Consider the following 17,716-nt stretch of genomic DNA (forward strand, 5'->3'; position numbering starts at 1 on the left):
GTTTGTTTGGCGGATTAGGTTGGATGAGATTGTTAGTGAGAGGATAGTTAGTAAAGAGATTGTTGATGCAGGGATTACTAGTAAGGGGATTAGGTAAAAGTGTGGCAATTGCAAATGGAAATGACAAGCAATGAAAGAACATATACCATCCAGGAAATGAGCTTAAGGCAGAGAGGGAAAGAGACGGTGATGGCCACAAAGAAAGCGGTAACTCCACAGAGTAGTCCAGCGTGCTCAAGCAAGCGGCCTGGTTTTGGGTAGTTGGCTGCGATGTATTTAGCAACAACGAGAAAAGTGAGTACAAACACCATTAAGAGACACAGCAATTGGAATTTTAATGTCATATTTCGATGAGGATGTGGGATCGTTGCATCAAGTCGATGCTTCCCTCTTTTGTTTCCAAAAAATACAAGCATCTGTATCCTCAGCAAATCAATCAGGCATCTTACCTGAATGGTCGATGTTCAGCTACAGTAAGCTCTGCATATCTTCCTCTTGATAAGATCTCTTTATTGAAGCCAATCTTTTCATATAGTTTTCCTAAATTAAACTTCCCTACAAGCACAAATATCAAAACATCAATAGCTATAATCTAGATCACCTAAATAGGCTTCCTTCATCGAAAGAAAAATTAGCCCACACAATGACTCTCACACCTTAAGCACACTAGTAACTATATAGCTACATATAAAATTGTGAAGTTCTCTTTTCTGATTATTTTGTGAAGATATGGGAAGAACGACGGCCATGTGATGATGCAGCAGATAGAACATAACTAGATCTGCAGCATTGACTGTATTCATAACTATAATCAAAGGCCTCCGAACAGTTATTATAAATTTATCTGCCATGTTGACTAGGCATAAAATTTGGAGTCAAGTCTCTCAGTCAGCTGCTCATTCTGTCATTGATAGGCAAACAAGGGCAATTAAAGAACAGGATAAGGTTTGATCAAGTATCAGTTTGTTTTGGAAACATTTTATGTTCTCCGAACAGATGTCAACAAAAAAATGTCACCCTTTGAGGAATTGCTGAATATCAACTAAAGGCATCCATCCTATTAATTGTTATTGATTAACAATTGAGTTCTGGTTCTAATGTTTAAAACCTTTTGGAATAAATGTTTTTCCTTGAGACATCGTCCATTCATCGATTAGTTGAATTTTAAAATTAAGAGGAACGAAAAGAAGAATTGTGATTAGTGGCATGCTATAGTGTCTAACAATATCAAAGAAACCATAAGAATGTGAATTGCTAGGTTCACCTGTCACAACACCAATTGATCCTGTTAATGTAAGATCCTCTGCAACTATAACCCCTGTAGCCATTGCCATATAGTATCCTCCACTAGCCGCCACATCAGCCATTGATGCAATGACAGGCTTTGAGGCAGCAAGGAGTCTGATTTCCCTCCACATTCTGTATAAGATAAAAATCAAGGGCAATCAGTCAATTTCTTTTTCTTTCCTTTCTATTTTACCTCTCTGCTATATGAGGAACAAAATATTAATCCAGGAATGGAGATATAAACATACATTAATTATACTAAACATAAGAAAGAACTATGTCTGAAATTCCAATTAGCTGAGTAAACTTAACCTTCTTGTGAAACCAAATATCTTTTATGAAAAAATCTTTTGTTTACAGATATTATTGTTTTGATGTTTCTTTTGGCATGTTGTATCTTTCACTTTTAATGTCAATATTGTGTATGCAAGATATTTGCAAAATATTAATAAAAAAATGCAGAACCGAATAATTATTTCTTTCACATTCTTCAGCACAAGAATATGATATCTAATGCACTAAGAGATACTAAGAATAACATTATTAAGTTTTTGAACGTCATTTCAAACAATAAGAGCACATTAGGCTCTGCCTCTCTCAAAAGCAGCATGAATGTGAACCTCCTCCTAATGGGTAACCTACTTTATCTATTCCTTTTTCAAAACATCTACTTCAACTGAAGAGATAAATGGAAACTGATTCTGAAAGTTGACTGCAAAAGAAATATGGGCACTAGGCCACTAGCAAGTTCATTTGAGCCAAGAGTTTATTCAAACAACAGTCTGCAACGTATTGAAGGCCTGTAAAAAAGATAACCTTTTAAATATCGGGTGGAACATATTGAGTTAATTACATTATTTACTTGCTTGTATAACTGGATTTACTTTCAAGTTTTAACTTTTCAACTTTGGTTTGGATTTCAAGCACCCAAGAACTGAAATTAGTCCATGGAAGTTCACACAGATTATGAAAGGCACGGCAACTGTTTTTTTTTTTTTTGTTTTTTAGAATGGCACTGCAACTGTTAACTGACAGTCTGAAACCATTAGTTGGCCGGTTATTTCAACCAAAGATCAGACTGTAGTGTATGCAACCCCATCAATAGAATGCTCAATTGATTCTTTAACTTCAGTGGGGGAAAAATATTGATTACATATGCACTTAATTTCACCAGTTAACCTTTGGTTTTGATTTCAGGCTCTCAAGAAGTGGAATTAGTGGAAGTTTACACCAAAATAATCATTTCGCAGCTACTAAAATAGGACTATTCGGCAAAAGCAACAACAATGGAAGCTCAGCCTTTAGTGAGCTATCAATGGCAGATAAGGGGGGGGGGGTTTCTTTACATAAGATGAAGATGATAATGACACACAACTCTGTTTTTCAAGAGCACACCGATTATGTTGAGATTTAGGGTTCGTTTGGAATTGACTTTTTTAGTGGCTTTTTAACTTTTTATGAAAAGATGTGCAAAAAAAGTAGAGAGAATGGGTTGATTTTTGTACTTACTTTTTGGTTTTTTGCTAAAAGCTCATGTCCCAAACATAGCCTTACTGCCACCATTACGTGTGTCAATCATCTTCAACTTCGGACTTTGTCTTGCCTCTTGTCTCCTCCACTATGCAGTTGGCTGATTTTTTCACAAAATCCCACTCTGTTCTGTGTCTTTGTTTTATCTTGGACAAACTCTTGATGCTTCCTCAAGTCGCATCATGACTTTGAGGGGGTGTTACGATTGTCTTTATTTATTTAGCTTGAAAGTAGTTTAGTCTTTGGGGGTGTTATAAGGTTTTATTTATTTATCAATCTCCTTATAATATTTGATTATTATGGAATAATACGATGTTTAGTTTTCTCTCCAAAAATTTGGTCATTCTTTAGCCTTACCCCTCCACAAATTGTGAGCCTCTACCTTCATCTCCAAGGAAGCAAGCCTCCTTCTAGCTTGTGGGTTCTAGTTCACCATCTCAAGATTTCTATTACTACCACTCTCACTCTCCCTCTCCCTCTCCTCCTAAGGCCACTTCAGCGCTCACTTAACTCCAGCCATCCACACTGGATTTCTTGTAATTATTTATTTATTTATTTTTTATCAACAAAAAAGTTGGTTATGTTCTTATTTGTGTATCATAGATGCAGTGAACAGTATTAAAATATGCTTGATATAGGTCTAATGACGGGATTCAAGAGTGGGCTTGATATAGCCCATGGAATATTTCCAAGCCAATGCACTGAAATACCCTAAATCATTACTCCCAAGTAATAAGCATTCTCATAGATGAATTAATTTACAAGCCCTCTTATTGGAACAAGCATCATATGGTATATTCACAATTTAAACTTACTGTAAAAAAATAACACTGCAGCACTTACAAATCAGACGCAAGAGCATCACCTCCAGGACTATCAATTCGAATGACAACAGCCTTGAATCTTTTTGACTCTGGGAGAAGAAGAAAAAGCTCAGCATTGACCAGAGAAGGAAGATATATTAACGATGAGTTAACAAAAAAAACCGCAAGGGAGAGAAACAAAAGATGTGCACGTAAACTACGCAAAAAGCCAGAAACTAAAATTAAAAAATGAACAATGGAATACAAGATTTCAATTATATTGCAATTCCCCATTAATCAACACAAGCATATGCCATGTAAGCTTTGTGTTCCTACATAGGGCACACATATAAGCCTCATAGATCATCTCCAAATTTTATTTATTTATTAATTATTATTATTTTGCATATCCACATACCAATATATATCGGGTATTTCAAATTATGTACGTTAATTCAGTTGATTATTCTCTACTTTTGCTTTCCCTTTTTCTCAGCTAGCAGTAAAACATAGAGACAAAGCCATAAGAGTTCTTCAAATTACAAATCCACTTCTTCATTTAAATGTACTCAGTTAAAAAAGGGTTGTTTTTCTTCCCACAGCTCCCTTGGGGCCATGGATAATTAGAGCATCATTCTTTGAGATCTAATATGACTAGGATCCAGCATCAGAGCAGCCACTTTTGTAACTACAATTGATCTTTTAAATTATTCATGTTTAGGATTTGAAACAACTCACTTTGTATTTCTTTCTCCTTATTCGTCAGAGCAAACCAACCCCCTATCCCATTTAGTACGTCTCAAGGTCTTCAAAACAGTTTAGTGCATTTGATGCGCCAATGACATGATGGCCTATCCTTTCATCCACTGTATACTTGCTCTGCAAAACACCATGCTACCGTACATTTTTTCACACTTTCCTTAGTCCGCCACTTCTTCCTCATTACCAACACTAATGTGTCATTACATTTTATTGCTGTGGTTTCTGAAGGATTTCTAAATCATCCATCAATAAATTGAAACATATTTTCAATTTGACTAGAATTTTGACTTTTAAAACTCATCTAAAGAATATGGAAAGAATAAAGAATGACCCAATACACAACTTCACCTATATATGACCCATGGATGCCCTTACCTTCCACGTCAAGAAAATTTTGAAATTATCAAAATACTCTTAACCTATAATACTTGATAAATCATATCGAAAGCTAACCATATCCATACTAACTTAAAAATAAGCATAAACGGTGACAACCAATACCAAAATGTGATTAAGAAAAGTTCCAAGTGGGTCCATCTTGAAACCAACCAATTTCCAAACATTCTCGCTGCTTTAATTTTAATATTTAGAGATGATCTTACAGTTTGCATCATGTTGTAAACTTTACAATTTGTAAAGGAAAGTAAAAGCAAAAAAAAAAAAAAAATGGGAAATAGAAGGGTCAACATGAACTATTAACTATGCCATCAATTTTACAAGCTTTTTTTTTTCCTTTTTTCTTTCGGTTGTTTCTGAAGGATGTCTTTTTAAAAGATTAAAATAGCAAGAAACGAGATTTCCTTCACACGGATTATTCCAAAAAAATGCAGATCCACTAGCTAAATCATACCTCTTACCCTACGAATCTTCTCAATGAATTGCTCACCAACAATACCCGAACGAGGAACATTGAGACCCCGTGCATGACTAATTCTTCCTGAGGCTCTGATTACGGCTATTAGGTCCTTACCACCTGATAAACCAACAGTCCATTTCCTAACCATAGAGTATTTCCTGTAATCAAAATGATTGGATTTCTCATAAAGTAAAAATCAGCATACCTTGCATTATGCAGACAAGTTACATCAGTTTAATAACAGGAAAAGAGAGGAACTTTACTGAAGCTTTAATATTCAGTTAAGCACATTACAGTCAGTTTTAAAATCAGAACTTCAAAATTTGCCCAAGATGAGTCACACCCATAACAAATTAAATATAATATGAGGCTACTTATTACGATCATTCAATTAGGGTGCTCCATTTGTTGATTAAGATATAATCAGATAATCATGATAGATGATCCATAATTATGATCCCATTGATTAATAATTATATCTTGTACACAGAATTTCTGTTGTATTGAACTTACCGAAGTTTGGGAAGAGCCAGATGTCCTGGAAACATCTGATGTGAGGGAATAGTCCAAATTTTCACAGGACATTCCAGTTGATTGAAAAGTAGGTGGTCCTGAAAAATCACTGACGTCTATAGCGGCATCTTGATTGGATGAACTCCCTTTGGAGCGAAACCAAAGATCAAGATTGCACATTGAATGTTGCAGTGAAGAAATAATTCTGCTAGTTGAATGTTGAGGCGAAGGCACAATGCTGTTTGAGGTCGAGAGCTTGTCACATGAAGTTAACTGCATCAAATCATTGTTCCTGTCAAATGACATTGTGCTGGAGCCTCCACTTTTCCAACTCCTGTAGCTATTACTTCTGTAATAGCAGGCAAATAAAGAAAAATGAGAAGCCTAAGTGTTCTAATCTGGAAAGATTACTTAGGAACTTTGGTTTAAAATTTGGCCGGTGGACTTTTTGTTTCAATACTACAAACCATAATCTTGATTTTATTTATTTATTTATTTCTCTTTAAATTTCCTACTCTAAATGAAACGAGAAAACTAAAAAAGCATAACATTAGAGTCTGAATGACATACTTCTTTGTCTCGAGGCTGAGAAAGCAGAGGATTTAAAAGTCTCAAACCAAATATTACATTCCGTCAGTTGTCACAAACCCTCTTTTCCATGGGGAAGCTGTCCATGAGAGTCACACGGCTGTTCGGGGACTGTTATGAATTTTCGCCCTCGGAAAGCTTTTTTTCAAGTAAGTTTAAGGCGTATTCGGCTCTAACTCTCTATCTACGGGTCCGAATTATGTTCTGTCAGTTGTCACATGTCTTATTTGCCATAAGGAAGCTGTTCATGAGATTCACCCTGTGGTTCATGGGCTGTTTTGAATTTTTACCCCCAAACCGCCCTTTTCGACTAAGTTTAGGGCGTATTTGACTCTAACTCCCAACCTACGGGTCCGGATTACATTCCGTCAGTTGTTGCAAGTCTTTTTTGTCATGGGGAAACTATCCGTGTGAGCCACATGGTGGTTCGGGGGCTGTTTTCAATTTTCGCCCCCGAAACGCCCTTTTTCGACTAAGTTTAGGGCGTATTTAGCTCTAACACCCAACCTACAGGTCCGAATTACATTCCGTCAGTTGTCACAAGTCCTATTTGTCATGGGAAGCTATCCTTGAGAGTCACACGGTCATGCGGGGGCTGTTTTGAATTTTTGCCCCCGAAACGCCATTTTTCGAGTAAGTTTAATGCGTATTCCACTCTAACTCCCAACCTACGGCTCAGGATTACATTCCATCAGTTGTCACAAGTCCTATTTGTCATTAGGAAACTGTTTGTGTGAGCCACATGATGGTTAGGGTGCTGTTTTGAATTTTCGCCCCCCGAAACCCCATTTTTCGACTAAGTTTAGGACGTATTCTGCTCTAACACCTAACCTACGGGTCCGGATTACATTCTGCCAGTTGTCACAAGTCCAATTTGTCATTGGGAAACTGTCCGTGTGAGCTAGACGGTGGTTCGGTGGCTGTTTTGAATTTTTCCCCCCGAAACGCCCTTTTTCGACTAAGTTTAGGACGTTTTCGGCTCTAACTCTCTATCTACGGGTCCGAATTACATTCCGTCAGTTGTCACAAGTCCTATTTATCATGGGGAAGCTATCCGTGAGAGTCACATGGTTGTTCGGAGGCTGTTTTGAATTTTCTTCCCCGAAAAGCTATTTTTCGAGTAAGTTTAAGGCGTATTCGGCTTTAACTCTCTACCTACGGTTCCGAATTACGTTCCGTTAGTTGTGACAAGTCTTATTTGTCATGGAGAAGCTATCCATGAGAGTCACACGGTGGATCAGGGGCTGCTTTAAATTTTTTCCATTCTCAATTGGTTGGCCATTCGCAATTGGTGTGGTCTAGGTTGACATCAAACAACATTCAATACAATGGACTGACATCAAACAATAACTAAATCTACACGCCATTTGCAAATGAGATCATTGTATGCAAAATGACCCCGCATAAAAGCTTGAACAACAGTAACATCAAGCAGAAAATCGGACAACACCCCTTCCTCCTAAACACAATCTTACTTGATTTAAATTTGAAATGAAGTCGATTATGGAACAGTACATCTCTTCTGAGTTGCTTTTTACCCCGAAAAACAATCCTTGTTTTGACAAGTTGACATAACTCCTCCATATCAAAATGAGATGTATTACACATACAGTCATTCCTTTGCTTCCATATGGACCAAAGTATTGTGACTAGAATGGGTCTCTAAATTTTCTTATTAAATTTCTTCCACCCATACCCTGCCTGCCATTGTAGAACTCCCTCCACTAAGTTTGCCATTGCCCATTGAAGTCACCACCACTTTAACATTGCAGACCACAAACATCGTACAGGTTTACAACTCAAGAATAAGTGATTCAATGGGCAAAAATAAGATGTATCTAAATAGTAAAACATTTGTGAAAAAATATTTTAAAAACTAATAAGTATGAAAAAATACGACAAATGTACTGTCTTTTCATTTTTATTTTTTCTTGGTATTTAGTGTATTTTGTACAGATTTTTTTTCACAAATATTATACTTTTTAACTGTATTTATGTTAGGTGTGTCTAGAATTTTTTAAAAAAAATGCTTAAAATATTAAAAAATGTCATTGCAAACATTAAAATACGAAAAATTTAAAAGTAGAATTTTATGAAAAATGTTTTCCAAAAACCAGAACCAAACAAGCTGAATTTTTTTTCATTAATTTTTGGATTCATTATCAGATCAATCTAATTTTTTTTCTGAATAAAATACACAAAACGCATGACAAAATAAAGGGTTTTGTATTGAAAGAAGGCCCAAACAACACGGTCCGGTCCATATTGTGGGCTGAAGTCAATCCATCTCCATTACAATAATCATATATTTTGTTTCCAAAAAAAAAAAAAAAATTTAAACTTCCTCAAAACTCAACCAATGCCTATTTGGGAACCCAAAAGATCCCACCCAAACGAAACCCTTGAGATCAATTTTTATAACCCTTGTCCCTCACGTTTCTTTTCTCCCATTCTCTCTTTCTCAGCCTCCTATTCTCTTACAGCCGTGTACTCCTTTTGCTGGAAACCACACAGTTGCTGCTGCCACCACCATTACTAGCCAACACCTTCATGATGTAGAGACGTATGGTATGTTTTCTTTGATTGTAAACTCATGTAAGTTGATTGTAGTTCCCTGTTTTAAACCTGTTTTGGTCTGTTTGGATTTTTATGTGTTCATTCAATTTTTCGGTTGTATATATGTGTTGTTCATGTGTTTAAAACGTAGTATGATGTACCTAATATGAAACCTAATGTATATGAGTTATATATTTGATGAGTTTTAAAAGCAGAACAATGGTTGCCAAGAGGCCAACCGCAACAAGAGGAGAAAAAAAAAAAACCTGTGTGAAATCACCTAGCAATCCTGGTGCGACAATCTTTCGGTTCATACATACGTATATATATATATATATATATATGTTTGTATATGAGAATGAGAAATATAATCCCGATCATGTACTCCTTTTTAAATTTTTTTTTCTTCTTTTCATTTAAATTTGAGTAAAACTGTAATTAAATCAATCCGTACTCTTTTTTTAAAAAAATTATCAAATTCAAGTAATAATATTGACTGTTGAAAGAATTGGTTGAGGATTAGATGTGCTTTTAATCGTGGCAAGTCATTGTTTGTTGATTGGAATGGAGTGAATTTATTGTTGTTGATTTGTTTTTTTTCCTTGTTAATTTGAAAATGCTGGTGTACTTTTCTGAGGCCAATCCAAATGGGTTCTCAGTGTAAACTGTGTGGGAATACAATTTCACCCGGCCTAAATTGTATTGGTGGGCAGCCTCAACGTATTACATGTTTTTTCTCATGTCTTATTTCAGGGAACTGCCCTACATTTTTTTTTTTCATAGAGCAAATCTTTTTTCTGATATTGTTGTGATAGTGGATAGATTTTTTTTTTAATTTTTTTAAAATGAAAGAAAATTGGTACTTACAACTTCAACTTTTGTAGTTGTATTGACAATAAAGCTTTTGTTAAAACATATACATATTCATCTGATAGTCATAAATTGATTAGAAGTTGGTATGAGGTTTTGTTAGATTTGTTTTTCCCTTCCCGGTGGTGTGTACATTTATGGTAATAAAAATTTGAGTGTTTAGGGTGATGGGGAGAATGGTGTTTTGGTGAGGGAGAGAGGAATGGAGCCTTTGGGACATTGAAAGGTAAAACTAAGCTGTGGAGGACTGCTGGTTGCATATGGGCAAATGTGAAGCAAATTCTAGAGATTATCGATATAGTAATAGAGTTTGATGTGTCAAATGTTAATAAAGTAGATGCTAGTTAATCTAATCAACAACAATGTTTATTTGTTTGCCTCATTTAATTTTTTTTTTGTTTATTTTTATTTTGTATTTTTATATTTATAAACAATGTGTAATTGAACAGTTTGTCGTTATTATTTTTCTTTTATTTTGTGTACTTTTCTCGCATTGACTAACTTGATTTAATTTTTTCCTCATACGATTATTTCACGATTTGCTTGTGTAGATAATATATAACAATACACAATGAGCGAAGGAAGCAACAAACCTTGCATACACAAACGATTTACACCGGCATTCTTCTTCTACAAGTATTATTTCTTCACACTATTCAATTTCTTATTTTAATTGCATTTGTTATGTTGGGTTGAAATATTAATCCTTATTATTCATTTGGTTGAACCTGTAGCAAAGATGAAAACAAAAGCAAGCAAGAAACACAAATAAAAGTCACCGACACGGTTTGCACATTGCTTACCACATATTGTTATCATATTTAATGTTATCTGTATCCGTTTTTTTTCTACAAGCATCAATTATGTTCACTTTTGAGGCAATGTAGATGACAAAGGACATAGGACATCAACGGAGAACCCAACGGAATGAGGAGAATAACGATTACAAAGAGATGGGAAGGTGTAGTGTTGTTGATAAGCAAGCCAAGCTGAAAGGTCCCCTTCCCACAAAACCAAGAAAGGTGAAATATAGGGAGACCAAAAAACGAATTGTTTTAATATGAACTATTTCACACATTGTAATAACGTGTTCGCATTTGCATATACTCACATAAATTGATTCACACACTATTGTTAATTTATTGAAGTTGTTTATCTTAAATTATTCTAACACCCACTATATTCTTTTTCAGTGGCATTTCCAAACGCGAATTTCCTTGAGATCAATTGTTAAAATAATCAAAAGATTGAGCTTGGAACAACATGATGCAATTAGTAACAGTGGTTTAGGGGGCCTATTGAATCTCAGATGTACAAAGCTTGATCATGACCTCTGTGAATGGTTGATTCAAAAATTTGATCCCAAAACTTGTTCCTTGAATGTTCATGGCCGACAACTCCTCATTACAGAACTAGACGTTCACAAGTTATTGGGCATTCCTGCCAAAGGAAAAACCATAGAATTGAATAAATCTTCAAAAGAATTTCCCAAACTATTTGAAGAACTTGGAGTTGTCCAAGGTGCTATCAAATTAAATGCTTTGAGAGATTATTTAACCAAAACCGATGGAGCTGGAGAGGAATTTAAGAGGATATTTGCCCTATATATATTAGGTGCATTCTTATGCCCAACCACAAAGGATGTTGTTAAGCAATCCTTCATTCACCTCGTTCAGAATGTGGATGGCATGAAGGATTATAATTGGTCAAAGTTCACTCTTCAATTCCTTGTTCGTGGTTTACGCAAGTACAGTTCAAAAAGTCAATCGCAACCAAATGGATGCTTATTTCTTATAATGGTATACTTGCAACCAATTAATAATTGTTTTGTTATAAATACTTGATTTTAATGCCTATTTCATTGCATAGTATGTGTTAAATTCATACATTTTTGTGATGCAGTTGTTTTACTTTGATCGTGTTGCTCCGAGTGGTTGTCATGTTGCTCGTGCTCGATCGGTCCCTTGCTTGGCTGATTGGGGCGATGCAGAAATAAAAGAGACATTGAAACTATTCGAAAATTCAGGAGGTTACCAGAATGAGAAGGTCATCCTTTGTTTCTTTTCTTTTAGGTTTGGTTTTGTTTGTTTTTATTCATGTTGAAATGGAAAACTAAATTCTCTATAACATGTCTTTAAATAGGTTGCTGTTAATTTTGTTGTTGAAGAGCAAATGCCACCATCAGTACAAAGCGAGGGAATGAAAAATATTGATGATAGTCGGATTTCAAAAATTGAGACGACTGTTTGTGACATTAAAAGTATTTTGGAAGAACTAGTTGTCATTGTTAAAAGTGGAATGGCTAATTCTTCCATTCCCAAGGTCATGGAAAGATTGGAGACACCACAAATGCCAAAGCAACGAGAAGTGGATCACAACCAATGTAATAAATTAGCTGACATAGTTGCACATGGAGTTCTAGAATCTACAGGTGTACCTATAGTTGAACATGTGACCAATGTTCTCCCGCCAAAACATGATGTTGTGGTAGAATCTACGATTCCACCTACAGTGGAACATGTCACCCCTGTGCTACTGCCAGAACCTGCTGTTATGGAAGCATCAAAAAACACGGATGAAAATAGAATTCTGCTCGCACCATCAATCTTGAAATTGGATTCCCATCTTCATGATCAAACCACCCAGGTTCAAAAACAAGTAACAAATTCACCATTATTTTATGCCATTGATGGTTCTTCTGATACAAATGGTGCTCCCATTACACATCAGATACAAGGGAGGAATAATAAGCAAAAAAAAATGACAGTGGAATTGAAGAATAAGCGAAGGAAAAAAAATCCAAAACTCCAACTTGTTGATGAATCTAGTTCATCAACTGGTCCATATGGTGGTCGGTGCACTCGACGTTCAGATGAGGGGGTGGAAAGACAATATGTGCAGTCACCTTATATAGCCATCGCTAGTAACAAGAGAAAAGCCATTCCAAAAAAGCCAACCCAAACAATACTTGACTTCAATGCAGCAGATTCGTCTCTCGATACAAAGGATGATAAGTTTGATCAAGTAAGTCATGTAGATTATATATGTATTATACGATGTTATTCATTTGTGATACTCTATTTCACGATTTTTGGTTTTAATGGTGTTTTGGTTGCAATTTGTGGTAGAGTTTGAACTTACTTGGAAAACTACTTGGCGCCAATTTCGATGCTATTGAGGTTATTACTCATTCTGTTATTGTTCTTGATCTCCAATCCCCTATAACACACTGTACGAAGTTTGACAATTTGTTATTTATGTATTGGGTTACATTCACAAGTCATCCACTGCACGAATTGTAAGGCCATGTCCTTTATCTGCCGAGGAAAAAATTCTGAAGGAATATTGCTTCGATAAGGATTTGGAAGACAGGTAATTTTATTGAGTTTATATGTTCCTCTATCAATTAACAGTAAGTTTAACCCTTCAATTTTCACATGATTCAGTGAGGATATTGTGGTGATGGAGCTGTTTTACACGCCGATTGAACTTGCCACCCGCTTAGATTTGTGCTCATTACAACCAAAAACCTGGATTCGTGGTTCCGTAAGTGTTCATTTTATATGTCAATATTGCTATGTGATGTCATTTTCAATGATATAGGTCTGAAATTATTATTTGTTGCATGTATTGTAGATTATCAATTTAGTTGTAGCAAAATTGACAAATGCCCAAAGAAGGCTTTTTCCGGATAAGTGTCATAGTACATGGTACTTTCCCACATATGTATCGGTGAGTAGTATAGTGTGTCATGTTAATGTTTGGGTGTTGATGTACACTTACTAAAGCATACTTGTACATTATTGAATGTAGCAACATATTTTGAATGGGACGGACCATGCAAAGCTATGCGACGAATATTTTGGGGAGTCTCGATACACTGGGAAGCTTCATGCCTGTGAAGAAGTAATGGGTCAAGCACTCTTACATTTTGCACGACTATTCTAAATATCCTCTCCATTGTACTGCTATTATTAAATTTTTAATATCTGTTTTATGGCATTATTATTATTTATTTATTTTTCATTTTCTAAATTGGTTGGGCAACATTGCACTAAGTTTTGTTATTATTGTTGCTTAGATATATATTCCGGTGAATGACAATGGAGAACATTGGTTTTGTGTCAAGATAGATATGGCACATCGCATGGCCTACCTATTTGACTCGCGTCCTAGTCGCACAAATTATGAAAGTCGAGAATTAATGGCAACGAAACTGGTAGGCCATTTAATTAAGTAATTTTTTTTTTTGTCTTTGGTAAAATAAACATCATAATCTATATTACTACGCTCATGCATAGGTTCAAACAATGCATTTGTTATTGCAACACTATTTTGGAGAGCAGTATGTTGCAAACGTCAAGGAATTTGAATTAGAGAGATTGAAAGACCCTTGTCTCCAACATAAGACTGATAGGTATACTAAAAAAATTATTCCTTCACTCTCCAATTTTGGCTCTCCTATTAATATTACACACAAGGTTGACCTTCACATGCATCTTTTCATGAAGTTATGACTGTGGTATGTTCGTCATAAAGTATATGCAAGGTGTTGTCATGCCGACCGGCATACACAAGGTGACTATTTCATGTTTAACCACATAATTACACTACTACAATGACATTGTCGTATGATGGTATTGTTGATGGTATATTGTCTGTTCTATTTCCTCAGTTTGATAAGATGGAAAGGTTTAGGCTGCTAGTCGACCTAGTGAAAGATTTGTCGAACAGTAAGTATATTGATGTTATGGATCGGTTGGACACATACAAAGAGAGGTACGTCCCCAAACCATGAACAACTTATGCCCTTCATAAGCTCAGCTCATTACTTATGTAATTTCCTTTTGAACAGGTACGTTAGGCTCCGGAAGGCCAAAAGGAAAAAGAAAGATTGATAACAAACATCCTTTTTGCCACTAATTTTTTTTTTACAATTATGAGCATATTTTATGGCTGAAGAAGCTTGGACAAATGTAACTAACTTGGTTTGGCAATTTTTTGTGGATGCTTGAATAAGTATATTTGTTTTGGATTTTTTTTTCCAATTTCTATGGAATATCTACTTAGTGCTAAAGATTGTGAAGCAGTACTCTTAGTTGTTACAATTACAATCACTCAAAAAATTCATACGAAGGCTTTGATTGTTTACAATTTGTTTTACAAGTGAAGAAGGAAAAATTCATCTTGATTGTTTTACAATTTGTTTTAAAATTCATATTTTATTTTATTTTTTTAACTTTTTAAATCAAATTAATGTAGATACACTTAAAAATATACAAAAATTGTGAAAATATTTTTTTGTAAATCACTAAAAACAAAAATAAATACATGGAATAAGCACCCACCTTAGGGTGCCAGAGCATCAACTAAACCAGTGCAACATTGTATCATATCCATCCAGAAGAGCATCCAGCTACTATAGTAACATCAGCATGATAGCATAAACAAAAATGAGCTGTTATGACCAAACTATTAACATTACTCCCAAACATGAGTTGGTGCAAACAAAAACAAATTTCAGACTATTAAGGTTCTTCCATAATGTCATCAAACATAACCACTAGAATAGAACAAATAAAAAAAGAACCACCACAATAAAATATAATCACATTTCCGGATCAAAGCGATGTTACAAGTATATCTGTATGGTAAGAAATGGAAAAGCATTTACAATTCAGACCAAAAAAAAGAATCTCCACTGGGCTCCTATATTCAGTACTTGGCTATTGAACTCCAAATCCTATACAATCAAAATGTGTCACAAATCAATTGTTAAAAAAATCGGATCATGTCAATTCTTCCCACAAATCGCATGATGTCTTTGTCAAATGAAGCCCGCTCTTTTCTAGCAACTGCCAAAGATCTATCGTTAGAAAAAGCTTCTTCGACTGTGTAGCTGCTGCTGCTAATAATAATGAATCTATTGAACTATGAGCACTGAATTACACTATAAAGAATACCCTAATTAGACCATGAACAGGTACTTCAAGTCCTCTACTGTAAGCCGAGTCTGACGACTACCTGTCTCGTCCTCGCCAAATGCAGATGCAACCATCACTCTTTTTTTTTGCTGCAAAACAGAAAGTGAGTACTCAGCATCAGCATTGGAAGGAGATATAGAATACAGATACTAAGTTTGGAACATAAGCCAAATGTACGTGATTGATTTAACATCACAAAAGCTTTTCTCAGGAATAGGGAAAAATATATGAAGTAGCAATGTCCTATTCAGATTTCAATAATTCGGTTACCTGTCGGATAATAATAACCCTCTACACACTTGAATCTGTAAACAATGCCATCACTAACTATAAAATATTGTTTACAACAGGTGTGAGAGGATCTTCATCCACAATTATTATATGGGTAAATTACATTGAATCTCACAAGTTTGGCATAAATACACCAACCTCCCTTTACATAAAATTGCGATATAATGCTACTAAGGTTTAATTGGGCTACAAATAAAATTAAGGAATGATAAATTTTGTAAAGATGGTGTTCATTCAAGAAACCAATCAACCATTACTAGTAAGTAAATCAGTTTTATCCTCACCAATGCCTTCACCAGCTGTTATAAAAGACCCTGTTCAACATCTAAAATACCTCTACTACCATATGTTAATCAAGTACAAAAGTTCTCAATCATAGTCTCATCATATTATAAAATCAATTACTCATTGCAAACAATTAATGAGAAGAAAAAAAGAAAAGAAAAGTAAAAGCAAGCATAACAAATTCAGCGACTCCAGCACCAATTTCCTCACAACCCCACACCATCCCCTGCCAAGACCCCCCTCGGTGCCCCCATCTCTGACAACTAGTTTCGCCTACCCACCGGGGCCACCGCTGAGATAGGGTCAAGGAAGTTAAACAAGATTTTATCAATTGTCCACATAAATTCTCACAATAAGGAATAATATGGCACACCACCACCAATTGCAAACGACATATACCAAAACAAAAGGGTGGCAAAGAACAACAGGTTATATACAATTACCCAAAACTTCTATGACTATCCTTTTGCCTTCTTTCCCTGGGGGTGGGGCCACAAATAACAAAAACAAAAAGTAAACTGGGCACTGAGTTGCACACTAGTCTGCTTAGAAAAATGACAAATTGCCTGAGACACAGGCAGGCAGGAAAGAAAGTAAAGACTGATTGGATAAAAACATTCAACAAAAAGAGACCAATCATAAGTGCCCAGTTTCAAAGCACAGGACGAGAAAATTGATAGCAATTGTATATTTTAATGCCAATATTTTAAGCATAAGAAACCAATCATAAGTGCCAAGAAACCAAAAAACGAACCATCACACTAAATTTGAGTGTCAAAACTAAGATTAAGATATTACAACTACATATCAGGAAATGATTCTCCAAGGTCTAGCAGGCTTACACTTCCGAAATACCGGTCAAGTATTTCAACAAAATGATTTGGGATTTATTCACCTTTATTTTTTAAATGAATCCCCAAACTAAGAAATTTACAAGTAGAACAACGTAGACAAATGTCAATTTTGATAAGAAAACGAGGCAATTTCAAAAAATCAAAACTGAAATATGAAGGGAGCCCCACACGTTTGGGGTGACATAGCCATATTTATGCATTCTTTGTTATTCATTAAAAAGAAAAACAAATAATAGAGCTGAAAAAGAGAGAGAGAGAGAGGGAGAGAGAGAGAGAGAGAGATAGACATTGCAATATTACTAGTGATTGTAAACTCATCCAACGTAAGGACAGCTCATCCAACTTAAGGACAATATTCGAGCAAACATATTTGGAGTTATTTACCTTTATTTTTTAAATGATTCTCTAAACTAAGAATTTATGGATATTGTGAAAGATAAAAACACCTAAGACATCAACAAAACGTAACTAATATGCACTAATGTCTCCTTGCAAAAACAATGTATCAATCACTATAAGGCTCATCATAAAACTAAA

The 17,716-nt window shown here is 35.3% G+C and overlaps 1 protein-coding gene across 1 annotated transcript; it reads right to left on the reverse strand.

The window, feature by feature from the left end:
* Positions 1 to 344: 344 nt before the first annotated feature.
* LOC145807543 (serine protease SPPA, chloroplastic-like) lies at positions 345 to 5,554 on the reverse strand. Its single transcript, XM_082905954.1, has 4 exons — positions 5,233 to 5,554; positions 3,661 to 3,730; positions 1,265 to 1,419; positions 345 to 555 (listed from the first exon to the last, which is right to left on the reverse strand). Exons 1-4 carry the CDS (start codon positions 5,384 to 5,386, stop codon positions 446 to 448), a joined length of 489 nt encoding a protein of 162 aa, XP_082762080.1. The 5' UTR covers positions 5,387 to 5,554; the 3' UTR covers positions 345 to 445.
* Positions 5,555 to 17,716: the final 12,162 nt, after the last annotated feature.

Source organism: Camellia sinensis, chromosome 14, assembly GCF_055761805.1.
Source record: "Camellia sinensis isolate YWXY chromosome 14, ASM5576180v1, whole genome shotgun sequence".
NCBI lineage: Eukaryota > Viridiplantae > Streptophyta > Magnoliopsida > Ericales > Theaceae > Camellia > Camellia sinensis.

Excerpts from the sequence above, each read along its gene's own strand:
- LOC145807543 (XM_082905954.1), bottom strand. The coding sequence starts at position 5,386 with ATGGTTAGGAAATGGACTGTTGGTTTATCAGGTGGTAAGGACCTAATA. Across the intron at positions 1,420-3,660 it reads GATGCTCTTGCGTCTGATTT|AATGTGGAGGGAAATCAGAC; the intron begins GTAAGTGCTGCA and ends TATCTTATACAG. Across the intron at positions 556-1,264 it reads ATCAATTGGTGTTGTGACAG|GGAAGTTTAATTTAGGAAAA; the intron begins GTGAACCTAGCA and ends TTGTGCTTGTAG.